Genomic DNA, 27042 nt, shown 5'->3' with positions numbered 1-27042 from the left:
CCTTACTCAAAGACCACGAGAGTATTTCAAGAGCGTGTTTGTGCGTGCGTGCGTGTGTGCGTACGTGTATGTGTCTATATGTGCGTGCGTGCATGCAAGAATAAACAATGAGAACAAAACCAGCTGAATACATACCTTACTATCAGTAACCGTGCCTCAGAGGACGCTCAGTGCACTGTGAGTGTGTGTTTTCAGCTTGTAACATTTTGAGTGAAGTCCTGCTCAGTTTGAAACTCTTGATTGCTTTGCTGGGTCATGACTCAGCCTTTTGCAAATCATTAGAAATCCCGAATTCAGGGGTATGCGGCACGCTCGCCTTGTAAGATGTTTGGTATAAGTCTAAGAAGTGATACCTGCTAAATTTAGCTTTATTCCTCTTCTAACTTGCCTTATTGCCTCACTGAACACATTTGGTGGTGTTCAGTGTTGGACAGCATTTCAGTCAGTGGGTGTGTATTCTGTGGAGGATCTCAGTGAAGCTCCTCTCAGGAGAGCGAAACTGCCACTTGTCAAATTTGGGAGAAAATGGAAAAATGTTTTATATCATTCCTTTCTCCGACTGAGGGAGAGTTTGGACAATCCAAATAAATGAGTTAGAAAAAGCAGATACAACACTGAATTTGGTCTGGAAAGGGGACAAGTCCCTTGGCAGATATTTATTTTTTCGTTTAATGTCTTGTTTTTTGGGGGGGTTTTGGTCAGTAATGAAATGCAGCATCAGCTTGTAAACTCTTGGCAATAGGATTTCAAGCTGACCTATGTTTTGTGTTTTCCCTTTTTTACTGATTCTTCAAAATAAATGTAAAAAAAAAAATAATGCTGTGGGAGACATTTTCCACATCTCACTCAGCTCTGGACTCTGGGTGATTTATGTTGGAGGTTCAAAATGAACAAAACCAGAGTTTTGCTGATAGATTGTGAACAGGTGTGGCCCACAGCTTTTTTGACTCTTCTATGATCAGGCATCATAAAAATGATGAAAGACTAAGTCCACTGGAAAACCAGTACGTTGTATGACACACCATCTGTTTGGGCTCCCATTCTTTTCCCTTCTTCTCTCGCCCATTCATTTTTCTTTTCCTTTTTGCAATCGTCAGTGGTGTCGTAGGGGCCAGTGTGTGAAACAGGGTGATGAGGGCCCGAGGCCTCAACACGGTCACTGGTCGGAGTGGTCATCATGGTCAACCTGCTCTCGAAGCTGCGAGAGTGGAGTCACCTATCGAGAGAGGCAGTGCAATAACCCCAGGTAAAGGAATACGCTTTCAAGGTCCCCGATGAACGCTCACTTTAGTGATTGGCTGTACCAATTGGCCTGGCCAAAAGAAAAAAAAAGTCCCTTTCTCTGGAATTTTGTTGGAACATGTTTGATTACAGCACACATTCGCCGTGGCCTGGTTTGAGTAAGCTAATGGAATGCCCCAACATTCATTTCTGTTCCGAGTTCCATTTTTCGCCAAGATCTTGCATTGGCGATGAAAGAGTCGGACATGTGCAAAGTCTTCTCAAGCACATCCCAAAGTTCCTCAATGGGGTTAATGTCTGGAGTCTGTGGAGGCCAATCCATGTGTGAAAAGGATGTTTTATGCTCCCTGAATCACTCTTTCACAGTTTGATCCTAAAGAATCCAGGCATTGTCATCTTGGAATATGCCCGTGCCATGAAAGAGAAATATCCTTTGATGAAAAAAAAAAACTGGCTGTTCAGTATAGTCAGAGAGTCAAATGACTTCATTCTTTGGGTAAATAATGTTGCTTGGTTTTAATTTTTTTTTCCTTTTTCTCTGGCCAAGCTATGTATGAGAACTGTCCAATTTATGAACATGTAAATATCTGTAACCAAAGACCACCGCCACATGAGAACTCTTAAGTGTGTATGTCAATGCTGGACTAAAGCCAGGAGGAAATTGGCTCAACAGAAGCACTGGAGACAGCAAGCCTGTCTCCGGTGTTCAAAAATCTTCTTCGATCTACTAATTTCAATTTACTTTTTTTTGTTCAAATATGTTTTGAAATAACAATAGTTGTGTTTTAGTGAACTGAAGATGATGAAAGCTAACTTTTTCTCACCCACGTTCAGAGACAGTTTTGTCACTTCTTTACACACAGGTAGTTCACTTTCCTTTTCTCTTCGTCTATGGATTAAATTGATAAAGTACATTTTTAGTTAAGGAGTTTTAGAGGTTCCTGGAAGGGATTTTTCACCTTTGGATGAAACTAGGTGAGCTGTTTATCCTTGTGACTAGTCTGTTTGCGAAGCTGGGCTGACCTTACCATGATGCAGAGAAGTGTGACTGGTTTATGGATCTCTCAGTGGAATATATTTTCTTTTCTAATTTGAAAAAATATATATATATCTTCTGCCCTTTCTTACTATATTAGCTTATCACACAGAAAAGTGGATAAATGCCAAGATTATTTCAAAACATGCTATCCAAATGGTGAAGATCCTTCACTTATCTGTTATTTCATCACTTATCTGTTTATTTAGTCCCCTACACATCCATCACTCAAGATTATTTGCTCTGTCAGTCAGTCGGGGCGGGGGGCTCTCCAAACCGCCGGAACCCCCTCTTTATCATGCCAAGATCCTGACAAGTGGTAGGCTAAATTAGACAGAGAGTGATGAGGAGAAAGAAATATAGGGGAGGACGGATGGTGTTGGAGGGGTAGGAGTACAAAGACAAGAGAAAAGAGCGAGGCAAAAAAAGCGAGAAGGGAGGAGTGAGGCAAGATTTCAGAGAGGGGATTAAACATGTGAAAGATAAAATGTAGAGATATGGAAGGAAAGAATCTGAGATTGAGAAAGAGAGATAAGTGACACTGTGGTTGGGGGGCCGATAGAAGGTGATAGAAGGGATTTTTGGAAACATTGCCTGAGGACATACACCTGCGTTAGGAGAAGCCTCCACAGCAACACGCTCACTCACAGAGCGAGATATACTCATGTATAAGTCATGAAAGGACAATGAACTTTCATGTTCTTCGTAAGATAGCATGTCAGCACACGTATATAAGAATCTACCAGGGCATTATAAACAGAATCAATTAAATGCTGATATCACACATGGGATAATGACTATTGTGCAACAAATGGAAGATAATTTAGCCTCATTACATGTGTTTTTTTTATCCATCTCGGCAGACCTGTATATGGAGGGAAGTTCTGTGAGGGCTCCTCCAGGTCACACAAACTTTGTAACACCGTGGATTGTCCCCCCAACACTACCGACTATAGAGCGCAACAGTGTGCTGAATTCAACAGTAAACAGTTCAGAGGATGGTACTATACCTGGAAACCATACACCAGAGTGGACGGTGAGACAGTTGTCCAAATTCATTTCCAGAATGAATCATAAGACAAAACTGTAAAAGAGAACATTTATGGAAGCCTTTACCACTTAACTCTGGAAAGGTAATAAACTGTTTCCATGTTGTCTCTGGCCCCTGCGGTTATTTTCTTTTCTTCCAGATCAAGATGTGTGCAAGCTGTACTGCCTTGCTGAAGGTTATGATTTCTTCTTTGCCCTGGCCAGCAAAGTTAAGGATGGGACACTTTGCTCAAAGGACAGCTCTAATGTCTGTATTGATGGACTTTGTGAGGTAATACTTTTAAATGTCAAAAAGAACATGGATTTTAAAGTTTATGGAATAAGTGCTGATTTTCTTTTTTCTTTTTTTTTACTTTGGTTTTCCTTTTTTGTTTCTAAGTGATCTCAAGAATGATGCTGATGCTCAGCTATAAACTTTGACGAAGGATTAAGCAGAATGCAAGATAAACTGACACCCTTGCTGTGTCGCTGTCTCACAGCTTCTTTCATTTTCATGAAAAATTCATTTTGACCTGTCACCACCATCACTATTAATGTTTGGAGTTTCAAACTGTTGTCACGTAGTATGATGTAATTCTGCATGTTATGAATATAGTTGCGGTTCGTCCACAGAGAGTGGGCTGCGACCGTGTTTTGGGCTCCGCGGCTGTGCTGGATGCTTGTGGCGTGTGTAAAGGAGACAACTCCACCTGCAACATCCACAAAGGACAGTACACAAAGCAGCATTTTACAAACCGTAAGTCACGCGGATTTGAAACTGATCTGAAATTGTTGAATAGACTAGTTTTGATGATTTTAATGTGAACTATTTTGAAGAGCTCGTGTTTTACTCACATGCAACAAAAAGGACACTGCGCAACATGTAAATATAAACAGAATGCAACAACTGACAATAGAACAATAGAAGATTTGATGCCGAAAGTGAAACATTTTACTATTTAATTAAAAATAATCAGTTCATTTTGAATTTGATGCCATGCCTTAAACAGTAGAGACTAGAGCAGCAAAAGACTGGAAAAGTAAAATGGAACTACAAATTAACAGCTGGAGGATGATGTTACCTAACTGGACCTAATTACTTTAATTAGCTAAATGTCATTAACATAATTGGGTTAGGGTTATAAAAAGAGTACCTTTTCAGAAGTAAAGATGGGCAGATGTTCAGCAATCTGCAAAAAACTCTGTCTACAAATTGTGGAGCAATTTCAGTAAAGTTTTCCTGAAAATTACTTCACCGACAGTGCATGTTATCATCAAGAATATTTAGGCAATTTGAAGGCATCTCTTTGTGCAAGGGATACGGGTTAAAATCAAAATTGGATGCCTGTTATCTTCAGGCCTTCAGGCAGCACTGCATTTAAAACAGGTACGATTATGTCATGGAAAGCATGAGCAGCTTGGGCTTTCCAAAATCAGATCATTGTCTGTGAACACAGTTTACTGTGCCATCCACAAAGGGGTGCATTAGTGTCTATGGAAAAGACAGCTTGCACATCTGAAAACGCGTCATCAATACTTGATGGTATAAACAGAGCAGCAAATATTCTGAAAACCTAAGTGTTACCGAGAAGACGCAGGACTGTTGTGTTAATTAATTAATTAATTAACATTTTCCTCCTAAAGACCCACCAACTGGTCTCCTGAGCTCACAGACATTTACTGACAGTTGTTAAAAGAAGAGAGGATGCTACACTTTGTAAGTGTGGCCTTATCCCAACTTTTTCGAGACCTGTTGCTGCCGTCAAATACAAGATGAGCTAAGATTTTTCACAAACTAGTGAAACGTCTCACTTACAACATTTGATATGTTGTCTCTGTTCTTCTGTGTATAGTATATTGGTTTATGAGATTTGCAAATCATTGTATTCTGTTATTAATTTTCACGTTACAGTGTCCCAGCTTTTTCAGGAATTGAGGCTGTACTTCGATCAGTATTAAAGATTTTAATCTGTGTCTTAAAAGGCTTCCCTCTGAAACATTTACAGTCTGCCATGATTGGTCAAGTGACTGGTCAATAGTGGTCGAGTATAAAGGGCTATCCTATAGTCTATCCGCTGCCATAAAATGTGTTTTGATTATTCAAACTATTTAGTGAGGTCTATGTAGCCTTTAGGGATTGTTTAAACTTTGTATTTTGTTTCTCAGAGTATTATGGAGTGGTAACCATTCCAGCTGGAGCTCGCGGTGTTCGTGTGTTGGAAATGAATACGTCCACTTCCTACTTGGCTGTCAGAGACACTCACAGACACTACTACCTTAACGGCCACTGGACAGTGGACTGGCCAGGCCGACACGCAATCGCTGGGACAATCTTTGAGTACAAAAGACCATATAACAGACCAGAGAGTCTCATATCAGTTGGCCCTACAAATGAGACTCTGGTGATAGAGGTAAGCAATCAGTGAAAACAGAAATTTTACTGAGTTAATCCACAGTATTCATTTACCTCATTACATACCCAAAATATTGTTCTCCCTTTAGATACTATTGCAGGGCTGGAATCCAGGTGTGCGTTGGGAATATACTCTAAAGAATACCGATGAAAAGCTGATGAAGAGTCCCATCAAGCACAATTATACATGGGCCATCATACGCTCCCCCTGCTCAGCAACCTGTGCTGGAGGTAGGGCTTAAGATCTTTCAAATGAAAACTTTTTGTTTTTCTCTTCAAAATAGATACTCATCTCAAAAAGGTTATGTGAAAGATGAAAAAGGACAGTTCACATCTAATCTAAATCTGTGTCCGACCGTGTATTAAGGAGATAGATTGTAGATCAGCAGACAAGCATTTAAACTAAGTCTGGCCTCTATGACCTGTAATAAGGCTTCGAGCTGCAGGTTAAATTGAGAGTGTCCCCATCATTACTGAGGGGACATAAGAGGCCATTATTTAGAACTGGTGGGACCTCCTCTTGTTGTACTGGAGACTTCCATTAGAAAACACACACACACCCATTGAAACAGCAAGGCTGTACACACACATCTCTGCGATCAGTGGTCTTTGTCCGGCCTGAGGCCTTGTATTACTCACACACACACACACACATACACACATATATGCATGCGTACAAAGACTGCTGTAACAGCCTGAGCAGGTAATTGTGGCCAGTGTCTAAGGTTAAATGATGTATATGTGTGTGTGAGTGTGCATGTTCACGTGTGCTTGTACACTTCATCAGTGTACACATGGGTGTATACGTGCATGTACGCTTGCTTGGCTTCATGAGTTTGAACAAAGCCCCCAGTGTAGTGTTCTTATTGATTGACCCTGTAGGTTAAAGTTCTCCACCCAGGTCTGTTGCAGTCCATCCCAACCAGCTTCGCCTCTTTGTCCTGATTGCAAGGGGACGGGGGAGTGGGGATGGGGGTTGCTTTATTAGAGAGTGTGACTGACTAACTGGAGATTGTCAGACTGACCTCGCATGCAACCAAACCCTGCACTTAAGTTTCACTGATTTCAACGCTGTCAATGATGCATTTGTAGCAGAAGTCACCGACACATAAATGTGATGGCGTTCTGCTTAATGTTAATGGCGAAGGCTTAGGAGAAAACCGAAAAACCGCTCAAGTGTTTGACAGGAAATAATTTCTTTGCGTGACACATGTGCCGAGGGAGGTGTGGTGAAAGAGCACACATGTTTTAATATCCATCAACCGTCTTTTCTCCTCTCTCAAGGGTGTTCAATGTCAGTGTGAAGCATATTGTTTTCACATTATTAAAAAAGTGTCTCATATTCACCTACATACACATGTATATTACATACAAAAATGTCATCTCAATGTGTCTTAAATTCCAAACTGCTTTCTACCAAGCTGCTGGTTTCAAGACATGCAGAAGGAAAAACTGCACGAACATCCAGTTTTACTGTCATTTCATAGTGCAAGCTGGAGTAGACTCAAGATGACTGTGACCCTCTCCTTAAAATGTCATGCTGAGCTTTACCATCTATAATCCATACAGGCCATATGAACACCAAGTCAGCATGCTACAAAGACTTGAGGGTGCAGGTGAGCATGTCATACTGCAATCCCAGATCAAGACCATCGACTGGAGTGATGCCCTGCAACACCCAACCATGTCCTGCCAGGTCAGAGCCTCTGTATGTTTGTATGTGGATGTTCTCTTTGCTTCTTGTCCAGTATAGGAATCCCTTAATGTGAATGCGCTTAATCCTTGTAGCTCTCATGTTCCGTTTACAATGAATTGCAATCACTGCTGTTTCCATGACTTTTCATTCAACCATCATTACTGTTTCAGAAGAAAATGATTGATAACTGGCCAGTTAGGGCATTTATTTCCAAACGAACGTGCAAAAAACTTCTGGCATTTCTCAGCTTTGCTTTTTTTTTGTGTGGTGGGTTGGTGTATCTCCATAAACCTGTCAGGAAGCTCTATTGCTAATCAAACAAATAGGCACCGATAGTAATACCCCAAAGCAGGACTGACAGAAGGCTGGAAATCTGAGCTAGAGGGAAATAGATAGGCTCAACAAGGGCAGATGATCCTAGAGGTCAACAAAGACTGAAGTAGCAAAGAAGTTTGCAGTCTCTGCTTTGTCAACAGTGAATCGGCGGGTAGAGAGGAACCACTGTTCTTTAATTGGAAGTTTTGATCCCCAGTCCTTTCGTGTGTTGAAGTGTCCTTGATAATAAAGACCCACATTTCCTCCAATATGCATTATAAAGTGCAAACAAATGATCCATCCATCCATTTTCCATACTGGCTTAAACCAACTCAGAGTTGCAGGGTGGGGGGCTGCTGGAGCCTATCCCAGTCACTGGGTGACAGGAACCCAGTCTATCACAGGGCCACATAGAGACAATCAAGACAAACAAGCAGCCACGCTCGTCAATTTAGAGTCACCAATCAATTTTAACCTAGAAGAGGCTTAAAAGCATAACTGGAAAAAAATCTAATTTGGGCTCTCGGCAGAACAAATTGGGTCCCCACACCAGGAGAAATGTCAGCTTACTTCGAAACTGTCTCTACAGTGGATAAGACTTCAGTATCTGACTGAAGAGAGGACTGAATGTGGAAACTTCTCACTAGCAGAACAGATTAACACAAATTGAACAGGGAAGTGGCTTTGTTACTCGCAGGCCGCACCCAACTATAAAAGCAACGTGGATCTAGAAACAACCTTCCGACAGGTTTGGTACCAGTTATGACCCTGAGGGAAGAGGTGTGAGCTTGGCAGCAACCTGATTGTGCAAAACACAAAGAAGAGTTAAGCCAGCAGGTAACTGGAGAGGAAAGGATGCCAGCTGGAGATATCGGTGTTGACTTGTGACAGCCAAAAATGTTGCTGGCTGTAACTGCTAAAAGTTTTTTATTTGCATGCACATCTTTGGAAATTGGTGCAGCAGACCATCAGCATTGTAGCAACCTGCCAAATAGTTGATAGAATAGTTGATATTCTGGTGAAGATCTTTTGAACAGCATTTTCACAATACTGTTTTAATGCGTTTATTTTTCTGTGTCTCCCAATTTTCCCATGTGGAGGTTAGTCATTAGTTTTTTACCCCTCTCTCCATTTCACATCCTTCCTTCCCTGCTCCTCCTGACTGCCATGTGTCCGTGGCCTACAACACCTACACATCTGTTATGTAACTTCTTGACGTGCAGTGTCAGTAGAGGTGTTTATTGGTTGAGTGAACTCTTCAGATCTTCCCACACTATCGCCCCATAATAAAGCAAATGGAAGGTGTCGGGCAGAGGTGACTGCATATTCTTTTTCTCAGCCGCACCTGTTCTGTAATGTCAAAATTTTCCCCTATAAGAAAAGTAACTTACAATCTGGCCTAAAAATGTGTGAGACACACAGGAGACAGAGGACTTCCTGTCCGTGGCTGCGTCCACTTCAACATGATACCTCACCACCTGCTTAGCTTCTGCGTTTAGGTAAAACAGCAGGCCAAAGACTTGTAAATCTGTTCACATGGAGCATCCCTTTTGGTTGCCAGTTAACAAAACATTAGCTCTCTGGCCTCTGGCCTTCTCCGTATTTTAAAGGTTTGTGGCACTGCCAGTTTATCTGTTAGGTGTTCCCTGATGTTGTAACATGCCATTGGTGAGAATTTGAGAGTGACTTTGATTAATTACAACTCAGAGCAAGCATGGAAGCAAGACCTTTAAGTTTGGTCGCTTAAAGTCCATACATCTCTGAGACTCACGACCGAGCCAGAGGATCAAAGATCAGCCATCGTGCTCCATGTAGGTTGCCAAGTGACAGACACAGAAAAGAAAATATTCCTCCCTTGTCTGTGTTGCTCTGGACATTGTCATGTAGGGTCAAGCCATGGCCAGAGAACATATCAGTCAAAGACACTCCTGGGATAACACTGGTCTTAATGAGCAGTGGAACTTGAGATTTTTTGTTGATCATGATAAAGTTTCACAAAAGTGGGATTTTACTTTTAAAGCTGGATATTCGCATACGCGGCTCTGAAAAATGTCAGGATAGAAGAGACAGAAGATTGGTTGGACATTTTGAGGTTTCCCAGTGCACACATGTATAACATCTACAACAGGTTGTTGACCACAGAACTTCTAAATGCTAATCAAATCTGTGGAGGAACCTGAGATTTTCTTTCTTATTTGTAAAACAGATGTTGCTGAGGTATTATGTCTCCTGAGCGTATTCATTTTTGTTGTAATAATTTCTGAAACGTGACACAGACCTGATCTTCTGGGCCTGATGTCCTCACGTAGGAGATCGCCAGCATACCAAATGCTAAGAATATATAATAACAATAATAATGATCGTGTATTTGGATTGTGGAAGGTGAGCAGAGCACACAGAGAAGACCTATGCAAGCACAGGGAAAATGGAAACTCCACAAAGAAAGGCTATATACAAAAAGTTATTAGCTATATTGCCACGACGTTGCACTACAACATGCACCATTGACCATCTCCACTCAACAGCTCCTTTGTAAGACAAAGTGAAAGATCATTCACAACGTTTAACCTCTACCGGGGCTACCACTGCACACTTATGTAGGTGCCAGTCTTTCAAGGCATAACGAGTATTTATCTAAGGCTTTTGACAGCTGCCGTTGAGGCGTCAGTTCCTCTGTGCCTCTATTCTGAGTATTCCCATGTACGCCCTTAGCAATGGTTTGAAATATCAGCCAACTTCTTGCAAATGAAGGGGACACTGCTGACAAGTTGTGCCTTGATTTATGAGCAGAGAGGGGCTCAGCTGAAACACTGATCTCATCTCCGTCAGTGCTGCATGTGCATGTCTGTTGTTGTGTGTCCAAATGTGGCGTTGTCCCCTTGCATTTCAAAACTTTACGTTTTATGCAAACCAACCAATTGAAAATGCTTTAACGACTCTCATTATTAGACGTTAGGAGGCGTGACGCACACCGAGGCTTTGTTGTTACTTTGCTGTAAGAAATAAGTGCCTCTGATGTAATCAGTCGCTCGCTAGATGATGCTAGATAATTGCAGGAAATTAAATAAAATTGGAAAGGCATTTTTCGACATTTCAGAAATAATAAAGTAAGAAGGTACATGAGGTCAATAATCTTAAATCCTGTTGCGCAACCAATGATGTATTTGAGTTTGAACTCTTTTGTATGTGCTTGAATGCTTGAGATTTTCATAGTCTATGATGCTGCAGACTGATTGGCCATCGGCTGCTTTTTGGCACTCACACACACACACACACACAAGGAAAAGACAGGGGAAGGCAGGAGAGGAACAGTGGTGGTTTCCAATTACTCTGAGGCTCACTTCCACCCAAACTCTTTCACCCTCTCATCTATTCCATTTTAAGTGTCCTCACTGCACCCCACTGCAAAATTAGTGCAGTCAATTATCTGCAGCCACAACAACCAATTAGTGCGGATACGGGCATTGTCATATTCATTACTCTGGCGCCATCTCTGCTTTGCTTTTTTTTTTTTAATCCCCTCGCTCTTGCCCTTATTAGAAATCTCTCTCCTAATCAGCATAGCTCTGGTAGTTTCCCAAAAAGATTATGTGTTTAAAAAACCTGCTGTTTAAGAAAAAAATCTCATGGAAAAAAAAAACATTACTTCAGGATACAATATCATGCAGGGCACCAATATCATGTAATCAGCTCTGAAATCACGGAATAGCAGATACACTGGCATTTATCACATGTTTTATTGTTACCAACAGCTGTTCAAATTTTTTTTCCTCTGTATTAGCAGTGCTACAGCTGAATATTTCCATCTAACTCAGTTTGTGTGTGTGTGTATGTGTGTGTCCATTTTGGAACAAGTATCCTAGGAAAATGCTGCATGACCACAGAGCTGTCTCATGATCTCCGACAAAATGAAATGACATAAAGTGGTGGTTGTGCTGAAAGAAAACATATACACTTATATTAGGTATTTAGACGTGGGTAATATGTCCTGCAGAGCCTCGTTAGGTCAGACATTTGAAGTAATTAGTTTTTTGGTTCATTGAGTCATCAATGTTCTACATTATGTCATGACCACTTTGTTTTCACTGTATATTTAAGAAAAACTGATGCTGTGAGCACAGCCCACCTCTGCCAGCTGCGTGGATGATTCCCACCCAGATTGAAAATGTCATAGAGTTGTTAGGCTTTTTCAAATTTCCACATAGTTGATGTGAATGGTGGATCGGGCCAGTGGAGCTGTCCAGTCAGAGGAAATTGGGCTTTTTGGCAAGGGCTAGCCCTCCATAGCTTCTAGTAATATAGGACATCTGTAAATATGCAGAAGCTAATAGTTCTCTATTGTAAGACTGGTTATTGGATGGAACCAGTCATAGGCGATGCCCCGCATGCTGGGACAGCATCTACACTGAGGTGAGAGCTAGTAAAAAAAAACTTTTGACAGAGTTCTATGCACAAATGTTATTACTTTGAGTGGAACGAACACAATAAATCAGGGTTACTTCCTCCAATAGAATATGAACTATGAAAATGTTAGCAGGGTCCATTAGCACTGGATCATGCCAAAAAAACAAAGTTTGTTATTGATACTGTAATTTCAGTAAAGTTGAACTTTGCACTATTTCTTACTGGTTTCCTTGACATCGTTACATGGGAAGCATTGAAATAGTTTTTCCTGCTATAGGGATTATAGCATAAAAATGTCTGGGAACATTACTATAAGCTAGGCACAGGAGTTTTCCAAAAAAAAAAAACATTCAGCGCAAACTTCATATTAAATCTCATACCGAGCTTTGACGACTCACTGAACTGTCTAAATGATACCAGTCAGTTCCAACCATGTACAAATAGCATAACACAAATTGACATATCACTACATAAGAATATTGTATGTACATGAACCAATTTCATGTTGAGTTTTAAGTTTCTGTGCCACACTTATTGTGAATAATTTGATTAGGCTCTTATTAGTAAATGGATCGCTGTGGAGTGAGCAAACTAAATGTTTCGGGAGAGAGGAGCGCACACAAGCCTCACCCGGCCACACTTTGTTTTTTTGTCTCTGTCACTATCTTAAATACAGAGGTACAAGAGAAGCCTTTGAGGTCAGTGGCAAGACCTTTATGTCCCACCTCCCACCCATCCCCGTACACACACTGCTGAAAGACCCCCACTGCTGTGTCCATTACCTGGGTGGCTTCAGGCTCAGCTGTAAACATAAGTCTTAGGGCCTGGACCCTTTGATGTGGTGTCTCCCTTTTTTTTCTCTCTCTCTCTCTCTCTCTCTCTGTCTCTCTATGACCTGTCCAGCCCTGTCCGGGTGAATGCTCTCACACAAACACACACTCACACACACACACCGGTTCCACTCAGCAGTCAGCCAAGTATAACTGTCATTCAGTGGCAGCATTTCCAGTGTCTCAGCAGGGATTTGTGGCATAGCTTTACGACAAACACTCTTCTGTCTGCCCCCCCGCCCCCTCTTCTGTCTCTTTTAAAAGTAATTTATGAATTTGTTTTCCGTCACACTCCCCACATTCTCACATATACCAACACAGCTACTCATCTTCTTAGATGTGGATGTTCCTCTCTGATATTTCTGTCCATTCTCGTGTTCTTTTCTCTTTCTAACCTTATCTCGGTTTCAAGTTAGACACCATTCCTATCAGCATTCACTCACTAATGGAGTTGTGTGTTTACGCTGACTTTGGGAAGCACTGATAGTGCTTGTAAAGTAATCTCACAACTGTTTGCACACATTTCTTGGGGCTTGTCTTGTTCATGATCTCCTGCCTCAGCTGCTTAGGTGTGATTATGTGTGATTATGTGTATCGTGTGTGCATGTAAATACTGGTGGATCCATGTATTGTCAAGACACCTTCAGGCTGTTTGGCAGATTGTGGTTTTTGCACTCAGTAATTAGTGTTTTGATAGATATTGCAGGTAATTAATTTGGATGCAGGGATTTTCTTGCATTATTTTTGTGGCTGTTTCTAATATGAACATTACAAGTTGCTGTTAATATGATATGGTAGAATATTTGCTCTACCTTTGTTATGCTCTTTTTCCCATTTACCTGCTAAGTGGAGCGTCTTTTGCCATTGAAGGGCATAAAGAGTTTTTATTTACTATCAAATGTTCATAACACGTATATACTATTATTACAGTGTTTGGGCCTCTGATTATCATATTAAGAGATCCTATTATATTGAAGTTTCACAGTTTAATCAAGTAGAACTAATTCCATGTGTACTTTTGTCAGCTGCATGTTAGCAATAGGTTGTAATGTCACCTAATTTTATCGTTCATGTCCTTGGCTTTGATGATTCAGTGTGTAATCTAAACAACCTCTAAAGAAAATAATTAATTTGTTAGGATAAGATGTCATCTTCATTACATTTCCTTTCACACATAGCCATGGTCAAATTAGTCTTACTTTTGAAGGTTACTTTATGTAAACTTCATTAAGTTTAGGCATTTAACATATTTCTACCAGTTTTGTTGGATTAATTTCTGTAATTAATGTGAATGCCCACCCCATGTGAATGATTGTTTTTTTTTTGTGATGAAGGTATATTGCAGTAACTGCCTTTGATAATTTTTCTAAACTAAAATCACTCTATGAAGGAGTCTCAAGGGTCTCACTTGAGTGTCTGAGCTCATGAACTGTGAGCTGGGACAAAACATATGCCGTGTCGACCACAACATGCATGCTTGACAAGGCTAGCCGACTGTGGTCATCAGTCCATCTCTGTATGTCCTACTATTCTGAGGGCATGTAGTTATTTCATTTTGCTGCGTCTACAGCCGGTGATTTGGACTAAACCTCCATTACATCATGGAAGAAATGTTTCTGATGCCCACACATAATTATAGCGTGATATTATTCTGTTTCACAGTGTGGGTGTGAGCAAAGAATAATACACACACAAACTGAAGTGCACATCCGAAAGTTCAAGCACATACATACACTGTGGCAAAGCTATAAACACTGGTAAGAGGTCAGTTGATGCCGCTGGTGTCCAGCGACATCTGACACGCTGTCCAGAGGACATCTGACCGTTGTGCTTCTGTACACTAACAAATAGTAGTCAAGGCTACGATCACAGAATGGTGTCTTATTTGATATGACATGTCACTACACTGATATTCTATCCTACAAGTCTTAGGTGATGGTCATCAACAATATCTTTTGCCCATAGAGTGCATTCACTCAAGTGCTGTTTGACTTTTAGAAACTTGTAATTCACTTGAGTTTCCACTTTATATTTTTACCCCAACACAAAAAAAAAAATTGTAAAACATGCTTTAATAGTACACCTCATAGAGAAATATGCTGTCTAATGAGTATTTTTCAATGTATTTTGATGCAAATACTTCTACACACAATTTCCTTGAGTGAAAACCAAAATGCATGACATGTTCTTTCACTGCAGTGCTTTCATTTCTGCACTGTGGTATCGGGAGTTTTATTCAAGTACAACTAGCCATTTCATCTCTAAGGTATGGTGGCTGTATTTTACATTTCTTTGCAGAGAGGGAAATCTGAGTGTTGAGAGAGAGCCCAAGCCATATGTCATGAAGCACAATGATGTGATGTCATACTGTAACCAGTTGGTGGATGTTCTTACTAACTGGATCCCAGATATCACTTAACCACCACAGACTTGTATGGTATGTCATTGAAACCTGATAGATAGATTTAGAAAAGTATTGAATTTCCTCCCTTGTGAAGCAAACATCATGAGTTTATTATTCCCCGAATATATCTTTAATCTTGAAAGACGTGCCTTTAAAAATTGCTGTGACTTCAGGTGGTTTCCTCTTGCTTTTATTTATCAATTTAATGACATCATTAAAGGCAAACCTAAATTTCTTTGCCAAAAGCTCATAAATGTCATGCCAGCATGTCAAACACGCCACATGTAGGTAACACGATGTCTGTAATCACTGCACTGCGGTTTGAAACAAAGAAGCAGAGAGAAACCTTCATCCCTTTTCTCTCTGAAATCATCCTTTGATGATACTTCCTTCTGTCAAGCCATTACATATGAGAGCAAATGGATTTTCTGTCTTTATATTTATTTAGGTTCAATAGTGCTTGTGTCACACCCTTCAGAACTTTACTCTTCTCATTCACTTTATACAACATTCCAGCACCAAATTGCTGCACATCAAGTTTAGACTGCAAATATATACAACTTACTATGTGCTGACAGCAATATTTCGGGGTTGTTTGGGGTAAATTGTACGAGGCCGTGTGGCTACCTTCGGGTGAAGTTAGGGAGAGTGACAGAGTGTGTGTGATGAGGGATTGAGCTGTCTGCACCATGAGCGTGGGGGTCAGTTGGAATTATGCAACAAGGCTTTAAAGAACTGAATAAGGCAAGGGGATTAGTCGACTAATGACATTCTACTGAGGCACAGTTTTGGAAAAGAAAACAAAATAATTAGCTTCAGAGTCTTAAACTCATGGGTAGTGCATATCAGGCATAGAGCAAATCTGCAATTAGGAATAAAGCGGCTTAAGTTTATAAAAATCTGCAAAAAGCGTAACATGCTACATATACGTTAAGTTGGACTTTGAAACGGAAATGGCTAAAGCAACACAGGGGGTCTACTACAATTGCTATTATTGTACAGTCATCATGTTATCATTCAGGAAGTCCTTCGGGCTTGTCTGTTTAAGTGATTGAGGAGCTGTGCATGTTTACTCAGCGGGCTTTGTGTTGTGTGTTGTCCCAGCTGGTCTGTAGGAGAGTGGGGGGTGTGCAGCCAGAGCTGCGGAGGTGGGGAGCAGACACGGCAGGTCCAGTGTGTCCAGAAAACCAGCCAGAGCAACGTGGACGCCCTGCCTGACTCTCGCTGTGCCGAGTCCATCCCACTTCGGAGGCAGGCCTGCAACACACACAGCTGTCCACCAGTTTGGACCACCGGGCCATGGTCACAGGTGAGCGTGTAAAAGTGGCTCCAATATGCAAGAAGGATCATTCCACTGATGTAAAGTTCTGCTGTAGCGAAAGGTTTTATTCCACAGCTGGAGAAAAAAGCACCTAAAAGAGCACCTACAGAGCTTTACACGTTGTGTTTTTAAGTGGACTCTGGGCTGTGATGGCTTCACCGCATTTTATGACAGTGATCTCAGTGGCTTTAAACTATGAACGATCCCTTCGAGACCTCTTGTGCTTTGTTCCCTCTCCAATAGGTAGACACTGTGTGCGGGGACTCGTCTCACATGTTAAACATTTTCTAACCGAAATTTTACCCCAAATATCCCCAACAATACGGCACAACTGGTGCCCGGTTTCCATCCTACACCGTGGCACAGTGTAATGTGTCACAGCCTCACATTTACTGGATGTATTGAAAGTTCTTGAAGATTGTGTTTCACACTGAGTTATAATGTGTGTGCCAAAAATTAAAACAAAAATTGAGGTGAACTGCTGGATTATCTCAAAGGTATTACTAAGGAAGTAAAGCACAGTTAGTCATCGTCTGGTGAACTGTAATGTACAGACGTTAAGCTAAAAGGCATTCTTTTAACTATTTGATCGGATTCGACACAACTTATCTTTAATTGATTTCATTTAAGTAGAAAGAAAGAAAAAGTGGAAAGGCTACCTAGATCTAGCCTGATTAACATAGACTTTCAAATCTCTTCGAGATTCTGGTCTGACCAAGACCATAACGAATACGATTCGAAATGGCCTGGTCAACCCGCCTCCCTCGGGTTGCTACTGGTTGTGGCCAGAAAAGGCTGTGCCTAAGCTTAAGCCAATCACACCACTCTTTCCTCTGACGTATGATTTAGCTACCAGCGGGGCTAACTGGTAGATTAAACTCTTACCAAAGCCAGTAGGGAGCAAGGCGAAAACGTCTTTCCTGTCAAGAAATGATTCAAGGGCTGTTCTTTGCTCGATTTTTAACGAGAATCTCCCGTCGAACACTTTCATTACAGCATCTACAGCAGTGTCAAAAGCTTGACGCTGCTCCATGTTGATATTGAATGAAGCGCTTCCGTGTACAATCCATGGGTTGAGTGGCAGTTCAACCACGTCACTACCTTGAACACGCCTCTACCTTGGGCCGTTGGCGCTGCTCAAAGTTGATTGCTTCCCGACAAAGTGGGTGGAGTTCCCATTTTTTCGGGAACTCGAATCCACCTGAATGAGCAGTTTGCCTGAGTAAGTGTAGCAGAGCCGAAGGTGTTGCGTCACTGCGAGGGCGGAGCCTGGGTAACCTAGATCTGTCTATCTATTCTTTTTTTAACAATATATTCTAACAGATATATATATTCCAATAGATTCTTTTTTTTGGTGATATTTTTAGAGGTAACCATGTTAAATAATAATGTAATATATTAGCATTTAAACCAGCATAGCATCAAAACAGGGGGAGACACAACAAGTGAAGAGGATAAAGTCTTTAACGAATTGATATTACCATGAAACTCTCACAGATTATCATTTACAATAAGACAATAATTATTTGTATACGACTACAGGTTTTCTGAAATGTATTGTTTCAGTATGCAGATGAATAATTATCTATGATTGCATGGAGTCATTTGCAAGCATTTGAACTGAAACGCCAAGATAAACATTTTTTTTTCTATTTAAGTCAAAGGTTTTTACTAAAGTAGCTTTGCTCTTTGACTCACCTCATAGATTAACAAGTACAATCAAACAACCGCTTGTAATGAAATGCATTTTCACCATGTTTTTCGGAATAAGATGAATGTTAAAACTGTGTTAATGTTAAGACTATAGAGATGAATAAAACTGGAAAGTTATGTTTTTGTTTGTCTTATAGAGGTAATTACTCCGAGCTCAGAGAATGAAAAATTCATTTTGAGAAGTTTTTAAAGATGTGTTTTTCTTAAATATATAAATATATTTTTAAGCAAAACTACCTACAGGTTACCGCACCAAGGTTTTTGTTAAAATGAATGATTACATATGCAAATGACATACTTTTCCTAAATGTGCACGGCTGACAGAAGCGTCCAATATACAAAATGTATTCAAGCAAATGCCTAAAAGTGTGTTGTGGGTGCTTTTTGTCCACAAGTCTGAAAGTAGACATGTTATCAGAGCCTGTTGTGTCTTGTCACAAGATAATACCAAATATCATAATCATGCCTCTTTTTATTTGGCAGTGTTCGCGTAAGTGTGGCAATGGTCTGAAGAAGAGGACTGTTCTGTGTATAAACACCAATGCAGGTGGGAAGACTCAAACACTGCCAGACAGCGAGTGTGCAGGCCTGCAGAAACCTGCCAGTCAAGAATCCTGCTTCATCAAACGCTGCCAGAAACAGCGCAAAGTCCAGTGGTTTGTCTCCACGTGGCAAGAGGTAGTTATAAAGAGTGGCAGAAAATATTCAATTCAACTGAGCAGAGCAGAAGTTAGCGTATCTAATGTGTTTGAGCTCAAGGGGATAAAAATCTCTTTCTGTATTTTCTCTGTTCTCAATATTCAGTGTTCAGCAACATGCGGTCGTGGTTATCAGACACGCTTCGTCAAGTGTGCAGAGAAGGTGTGTGTTGTTGATGTTCTGTGTTTACCGAATTACAGAAAAATTCTGATTACTAATTATTAAGTCATTAACACTGAATGTCATGACAGTTCTCATTAATATAATTTTTTTCTTAATCCCGGCTTGTCAATGTTTGTTTTTGATTCTTGGGTTTATGTTATGTATGAAACATGTGCAGCATTGTATATTTTGAAGACTTTCCTGAAGTTGTTTTCTTAGGTAGTGGCACCCTGTAAAATTTACAAATGTCTTTGCTTTCCTACAAAAGGACACTGCAGGAAAATACAGAGAACTTGCTGCCAAGAAGTGCCACCATGTTCCCAAGCCCACAGTCGAGCTCCAAAGGCCCTGCATATTGGCTGAGTGTCCTGTCCGCATGACCCCACCAGTCCACCGATGGAGGACGCCTCATCGCACTTATCCACCCCAACCCCAACCCCTTCCTCACCCTCCACCTGTACCAGAGTGGCACTCATCCTCTTGGTCTCAGGTAGATTAAAAGTCCCACTCCAGGACTTTTTAATCCCCTAGAAACTTCACTCCTCAAAATTGCACATTTCAAAGTTTTTGTCAGGAAAAAAAACATCCTGTGGCCTTAAAATGGTTTGGAGAATGACTCTGCCCATTTTTTCCTTATTCAGTGAACAGGGATTTATGAACATGCTAATTTGGCAACACATCTTTGTCTGCCAGCAGCTTGTTAGCAGCTTCCCTGAAAAATAAGTTTTCTATCACCTCCAATAATAATACATATGCAACACTAACTGCCCGGCCAAATCCACGATCTCAGCAGCTGTTTGGCTTGTGAGATGGCAGCTCGCTCAAACTAAGCTGGCCTGCCAGAGCCACACCTGCAATGACTGCTCCCTCACACAACCTGTTGGAGAGCGGTGAATTTCTCATTTTCTTATATTGTAGAAAGCTATGAACAGGCAAAACATTACATTTCTGATAGTTTTGATGGTGTAGCAGACATGTCTGCTCAGAGCAGCTGGCTAAATTCTCCCCATAACTTGTTCAACAGAAGCTTCCAGCTTTATTGGTTTCCCTAAACACAAGCATATTAGCTGTAAAGCTCCACTCTATGGGATTTCAGGATGGGATTATATAACGTGACGCATTTGGACTTGCCTTTCTTAGGTTCTGCAGATTCAAAGCAGAAATCCCCAGTCATAGCACTGAATTTCCTCTTGAAACGCGCACACACACAAAAAAAAAATACTTATGGACATGTTAACTAAGTTAAAAACTTTATTTTTACCTGAGGAGGACTCTCCAATGTTAGGAACATATGGCATCTCTCATGGAGGCCTTGTTTCCTTGTACAGTGTACAGTGACATGTGGAGGAGGAGTGCAGGCCCGGACAGTTCAGTGTCAGGTCCATGGGAAGCCTTCGCCTGGCTGTGCCCTCCATCATAAACCCTCAGTGTCCCAGGCCTGCAACACCAACTTCTGCCCACTACCTGAGAAGAAAGGTACTAAAGCTCTTGCACAATGCATTCATAACTGAGTTCTGAGAAAAAACAAGCTTTCAGAGAGCTGTCATTTTCCTTTTTTCCCCCCACAGATCTCACATGTAAGGATTACTTCAGCTGGTGTTACCTGGTGCCCCAGCATGGAGTCTGCAACCACAAGTTCTATGGCAAGCAGTGCTGCCACTCCTGTTCAAATTCAAACCTATAAATATACAAAGTGACTTGTAGCTCATAGATAAATAGCTAAAGAGTCAAAAGACTACATTTGATGTCCATGCTTGAAAAGATGTGTTTGTGTTCTAAGCATGTGGCGAGCACTGAAAAACAAATTACATTTCAATGGAAGAATTGCATTCCCCTTTCTTGTCCCCGCGATGCCGGACATCTGGATACAAGACTGATCCCGACAGAGGTAAACAGAAATGTGAACAGGGGAAAGCAAAGAAAGGAGAGACACACTAGAATCCTGACATGTCTTAAAGGAACTGAAAACCTTAAGCTTTGTTCATGTAATGTTTATAACAGCAGAGATTTTTACCCCAGACCCAACCGCCAAGAATGGCACGCCAGCAGAGATGAACCATGGACGAGGCTTCAAACACTGCCACACAACAAAGTGATATCCCCTGGTCTGTGCTGTTCTTCTTGATAAATTGGAGCTCTGAGGTCTGATCATAAAAAGGGATGTTTCAAACCCCTGGGTTTAAATGAAAAGAGAAAAATGGCCTGTACACTACCATAGCGCTCTCTAAAGAAGAAGAAAAAAACAAGAAAGGAACCAAATTGATCGCATCGCACATCGTAGAACTATTTTGAACCAGGAAGAGTCTGTGAGAACTGGCTTTTATACTGGCTTCTAACTCAGTGGTGCTACAACTTTTGTCACTTTGATGTCAAAGAATCAGTGTGACATCCTTAAAATTCAGGAAAGAACTAATGAATTGTGTGACCTTTGTACAGTACAGTATTGTTTGTTTTATTTATTGGCTTTACAATACATCATTGCTGGAAAACTGTATTGATAAGCAATATAAATGTATTAATATTTTCTTCTTTTTTTTACAATACTCTAACCCCCAGTAGCTAAATATCTGTGCCATGTTGCATTACAAACCCCCCAAAAAAACCACATCTGTTTTAAACTGTTTTAGTTTGGGGGGGCAGCTATTGAGAAGAAATCTTTATCAATAACAAACCGTAAGAGCATGTTGTTTAAAAATGTTCTGGTCCATATTTTATTCTCACATTATTATACAAAGCAGTCACGTATTGCATGCATTGTTATGGAATAAAACTGCATTGCATATCATTTATGGTTTGAAAGCACTGACAGAGGATAGTTGATGTGATTTAAAATGTGACTTTTTTTTTACAATTTAAATGAAATAACATTAACAAATGTGTGTCATGACAGCAATCCAGGTGCAGCATGAATCCTGATGTCATTTTGTTTAGCTCGAAGTGCAACTAAATTTCATCTTCCAGGGGGGCACGTACTTTTTCTTTTTTTACTTTTTTTTGGATCAGTACAAAGAAAAACAAAAAAAGGCTCAAGAAAGAAACTTAATCTCCTCAGTTATAATTCTTTGGCATAAGCCTTCAACTAGGTAGGGTGCTGTCATCACGCCCTGACAAAGGATTTGCCTTTCAACATATTATTAACATCGCTATCATTGTCATTACATGTTTTCGTCTTCATAATAGGGGCTCGACTGTTGTTTTGTATCTCTATAGCTTTGATAGTCAGCCTTGTAACTTTCAGATTTAACAGCTGTTATGTAAGTTTGTAAATTGAAACATATCTTTGAAAGTCTGGTCTTTGCCTCTATTCGCAATATTTCTTACCAACATATAAAGTTTTATACTCTATCCCCACCACAAAATCCCCTGCATTCCTTTGAGATGTCTCCAGGCAGGGTTCCCTTGCCTCCTGATGAATTGAAACAAAGTTCTCAAACAATGCTATTCCTCTCTTTGGAAAAGATTACATGATCCATTATTGATATTTAGATCAAATCCAATAATGAGACTGAATTAGAGCAATTATGTCATGAGCCAAAAAACTAAATAATGAGCTAAAAACAATGAGGAGAACTGGAGGCTCCGTACTTCTGTGTGGGCTTGTTAGCAGAAACAACACTTTTCACTTAATGGTACGGTGTAAAATGAGCTATTTCTGTATTAAAATGTGTCAAAATGACTTGGCAAATCTCATTTATTTAGTTGTGAACATATTTACTTCAGCCCAATAGTTTTCAACAGTATCCAAGGAAAACATGAAATTTTATACAATGTAAGGTGTGTTTCATTTTGTTGTCAATCAAACCCGTTTCCCCCGTCTAACACAGAACTAAAGCAATTGTATTGTTTGTATTTTTCTGCTGCACAGAGATTTCTTGGCATTTTGTGGCACAATAATGAGATTTTATTGACAGAATATGTTAAAACAAATGAGCATGTTTGCATGGCACGAGAAAATCTCATCATTGTGTTCAAATGTGACTTTTAAAATTCACGTAGACATGTTAGTCCAACCGAAACTTACTAACCGATATGCAGCCTCTCAAAACCGAACTAACACATTCAGATAATGCAGTTGGAGAACAAATGACTGCATGCATTCAGGTAACTACACTCAAATGGGCAGAGGTGCTCAGCACATGTTCCAAAGCTTCTTTGGTAAAGTGTAAGTGTATATTAATACAGCCAAATTCCCAATAAAGCTGCCATTAATAACATATTCTTCTCTTCCTTTCTGTTCACATACGATGGTCTCCAACAGAAAAAGTTAGAATCATCAGAATAACTTGAATTTTTGAATGAATGTCAGTGTTGCTGTGTCGGACAAACTTAAGCCACTTACTCAATTCCTCTCCTATGCACATATGCTGGGAATTGTATAATGGTCTAATGAAATGGCCAGCTTGAAAGCTAATCGGGTACATTTTGGTTTACTTTACCAATGGTGGTAAAGACAGCAAGTCAAAAGCTCTTCGACCCCATAATCTGTAGGCTGGGCATCTTTAAGGGTTAAACTAAGAATATATTACCAGTTCGGGCAGATTTGTTTGAAAAGTGAAAATGCAGCATTCAAGACCAATAAATAAAGGCAAGGCAAGGCAAGTTTATTTGTATTGCACAATTCAACAACAAGGCAATTCAAAGTCCTTTACAGATACATTAAAACAGTAGAAATAAAAAGCATGATTTAAATTTTAAACAAAAAAGAAAGAAATAAGAACAATAGATAGAATCAGATAAAATCAGTAGTTAAAATGTAATTAAGTTTTGAAACTCAAGCTTCAGATTTGGAGCTTTATTCAAATGCAGCTGAAAATAGGTGTGTCTTCAACCTGGACTTAAATACACTGAGTGTTTCAGCTGATCTGAGGCTTTCTGAGAGTTTGTTCCAGACATATGGAGCATAGAAGCTGAATGCAGCTTGTCCATGTCTGGTTCTGACTCTGGGAACTGATAGAAGACCGGCTCCAGATGACCTGAGGGGTCTGGAAGGTTCATACTGGGTCAGGAGGTCACTGATGTATTTTGGTCCTAGACCATTCAGAGCTTTATAGACCAGCATCAGAACTTTAAAGTCTATCCTCTGATGGACAGGCATCTAGTGTAAAGACCTCAAAGCTGGACTGATGTGGTCCACTTTTTTGGTTTTAGTGAGGACTCGAGCAGCAGAATTTGAGACCCGGGCTTTTGTTTGATGTGCATTTTTTATGTCTCCTTACTATTTGGGATTAGTAGGACCTAATTTTAGTTGAAATTAAATTTTAGCTTTCTATGTGCTCTTGAACTATGTCAAAACCAATGCCCTCATATGAGGGCAATGGGTCTGTTTTTGCATATACATTTTTTCCTTGCTATTTGGGATCAGAAGGACCCAAATAGCCTAAAAATGAAATTTTAGCTTTCTACAATAAGTGGTTATCTCAAAAACCAATGTCCTCATATGAGGGCATTGGGTCTATCTGTGTGACGATAAGACCATTCAATCAATGTTATTATTTACATCTGTGTTTCACAGTATGTACATTTACGCTGCTTTCTGTCCAGACTTTCACAATGAAGACACCATTGGTTAACAAAGTACAAAAGTTTATTTTATACTGTCAACAAACACAAAAGTGCAGATAAAAGTGTGCAGCTTTTGCATGGAAAAGCGCAAAGTTTATGAACGTCATTATGAACATGTCATAGCGAACTCAGTCATTAATTCAAGTATTCCTGCTGGCCTCTGTGAAAGGCTGTGCATGGAAAAGTGCAACGTTTATGAGCATCACGTCTTGTTGTTCATCAGCTCCTTGAAATGGGACTAAGACAGGGTTGAATGGAGCAGACTTCCAGTACTCTCTATTTCCATTTCTTGGTCCTGCCCTGCGTCCTTGCACATCCTGGTCAGGTTCTGATAATAAAAATACAATACATTTTATTTGCAATATACTCAACATTTTGAACGAAATAAAGTGCTACAGAGCAAAAACATGGGAATTAGGTTATGTCTCACCATCATTCTCAAGATGCTGTTGTTTATGTTGTGTCTCACTCGCATCGCTGTCAGTATCTTCACTTATGTCAGCAGCATCAGGTTGATAATCTGAATCAAAATCATCAGGTTGCTCCACAGTTGCTTCACATGGAGCGATTTCACCCACAGCAGGATCATCCTCTTCACCATCTGACAAATCTTCAATCTCAGAGTCATTCAGCAATCGTTCAGCTCTCGAAAAGGATATTCCCCCTGTAATGATAAAAATGCACAATCTATTTCCTTGTAATAGGAAATAAAAACTTGCTCCACTGGCAAATTATTCTACTTATTTTTAGTGAAAGTTCGCTTGAAACAAGTGGTGATTGTCTAAAAACAAGTTACTTTTTGGAGGATGAGTCTTATTTTAAGTGTAATAAGACTTATTTTGACTAGAAATTAGACATTTTGACTAGAAATAAACACAAATGCTCTTGGAAAAATGTAACGTTTTTGCACTGAAGCTAGACCTGATGTCCTCAAAGAAGTATGTTTACAGACGTTGTAGCTTGCTAATATTACTCAAATATATCAAATAAGCATGCCATGTGAAGCTACAGACATTATTGTGCATAAATAAACTAGTTTCAATCATAAAATTCGATTAGGATTTTTACCTTGTCCATGTTTCTGTCGGGAGCTGCCGTAGAAGACTTTCGCTGTCATCCCCGCCATCCCGTTTTTTTCCAAATGAATGTAATTTCATTATGAGACCACTAGGTGGTGCAAGCAGGGCCCCCAGATGAGGAAAATTGGTCAAAATTCTTACAAATTAAGTATCATGGTGCAGAACAGCAAAAATGTAATGTCCTCATATGAGGATGCGGGGTCTCATAAGCTGCAGTTGTCTAACTGACTTTTTAGGTAGACCTGTAAAGATGCTGTTACAGTTGTCAAGCCTACTAAAGATGAATGCATGGACTAGTTTTTCCAGGTCCTGCTGACACATCAGATCTTTTAACCTTGATATATTCTTAAGGTGATAGTAGGCTGACTTTGTTATTGCCTTAATGTGTTTTTCCAAATTTAGGTCTGAGTCCATCACAACACCCAGATTTGTGGCCTGGTTGGTAGTTTCTAGGTGTATAGATTGAAGTTCTGTGGTGACCTGTAATCGTTTCTCTTTGGCTCCAAAGACAATTACCTCAGTTTTGTTTTTGTTTAGCTGGAGAAAGTTGTGGCACATCCAGTCATTAATCTCCTTGATGCATTTACCAAGAGCCTGTACAGGGCCTCAGTCTCCTGGTGACATTGTAATATATATCTGCGTGTCATCTGCATAGCTATGGTAGTTTATTTTGTTGTTTTTTATAATCTGTGCCAGTGGGAGCATGTAGATGTTAAACAGAAGAGGTCCTAAGATGGAACCTTGGGGAACTCCACATGTGATTCTTGTGTGCTCAGATGTAAAGTTACCTATTGACACAAAGTACTTCCTGTTCTCTAAGTATGTTTTGAACCAGTTTAGTACAGTTCCGGAAAGACCCGCCCAGTTTTCCAGTTGTTTCAGTAATGTATTGTGGTCAACTGTATCAAATGCAGCACTGAGATCTAGTAAAACTAAGACTGACATTACTAGTCCACCTTCCCCTCTGTGTTACTCTTAAACACACTCACCCACTCACACACACCTGAGACTCTGCAGCTGCCTGTTCTGGTTGAGGTGAATGATCTGCAATACTAGTACTCTAATGTATTTGGATTTGGATAAGTTGCAAGGCAACTGGATAAAGTTGAATTGAAAAATTAATGACGCCACAGTTAA

General features: G+C 40.2%; 1 protein-coding gene across 1 annotated transcript in view; it reads left to right on the top strand.

The window, feature by feature from the left end:
- The window catches only part of adamts16 (ADAM metallopeptidase with thrombospondin type 1 motif, 16), a 54574-nt gene extending 33626 nt beyond the window's left edge, over positions 1–20948 (top strand). The window contains exons 12-24 of the mRNA XM_075466481.1: positions 1098–1246; positions 3142–3314; positions 3469–3599; positions 3941–4064; positions 5474–5718; positions 5810–5951; positions 7290–7416; positions 16474–16678; positions 18887–19081; positions 19208–19264; positions 19533–19754; positions 20593–20740; positions 20833–20948. Of these exons, the coding sequence (XP_075322596.1) occupies positions 1098–1246; positions 3142–3314; positions 3469–3599; positions 3941–4064; positions 5474–5718; positions 5810–5951; positions 7290–7416; positions 16474–16678; positions 18887–19081; positions 19208–19264; positions 19533–19754; positions 20593–20740; positions 20833–20948 (2034 nt within the window). The remainder of the gene's footprint in view (positions 1–1097; positions 1247–3141; positions 3315–3468; positions 3600–3940; positions 4065–5473; positions 5719–5809; positions 5952–7289; positions 7417–16473; positions 16679–18886; positions 19082–19207; positions 19265–19532; positions 19755–20592; positions 20741–20832) is intronic.
- Positions 20949–27042: the final 6094 nt, after the last annotated feature.

This window comes from Odontesthes bonariensis, chromosome 5 (assembly GCF_027942865.1).
Source record: "Odontesthes bonariensis isolate fOdoBon6 chromosome 5, fOdoBon6.hap1, whole genome shotgun sequence".
NCBI classification, from domain to species: Eukaryota; Metazoa; Chordata; class Actinopteri; order Atheriniformes; family Atherinopsidae; genus Odontesthes; species Odontesthes bonariensis.
Note: the sequence above shows the minus strand (reverse complement) of the source record. Positions and strands in the feature narration are given on the sequence as shown.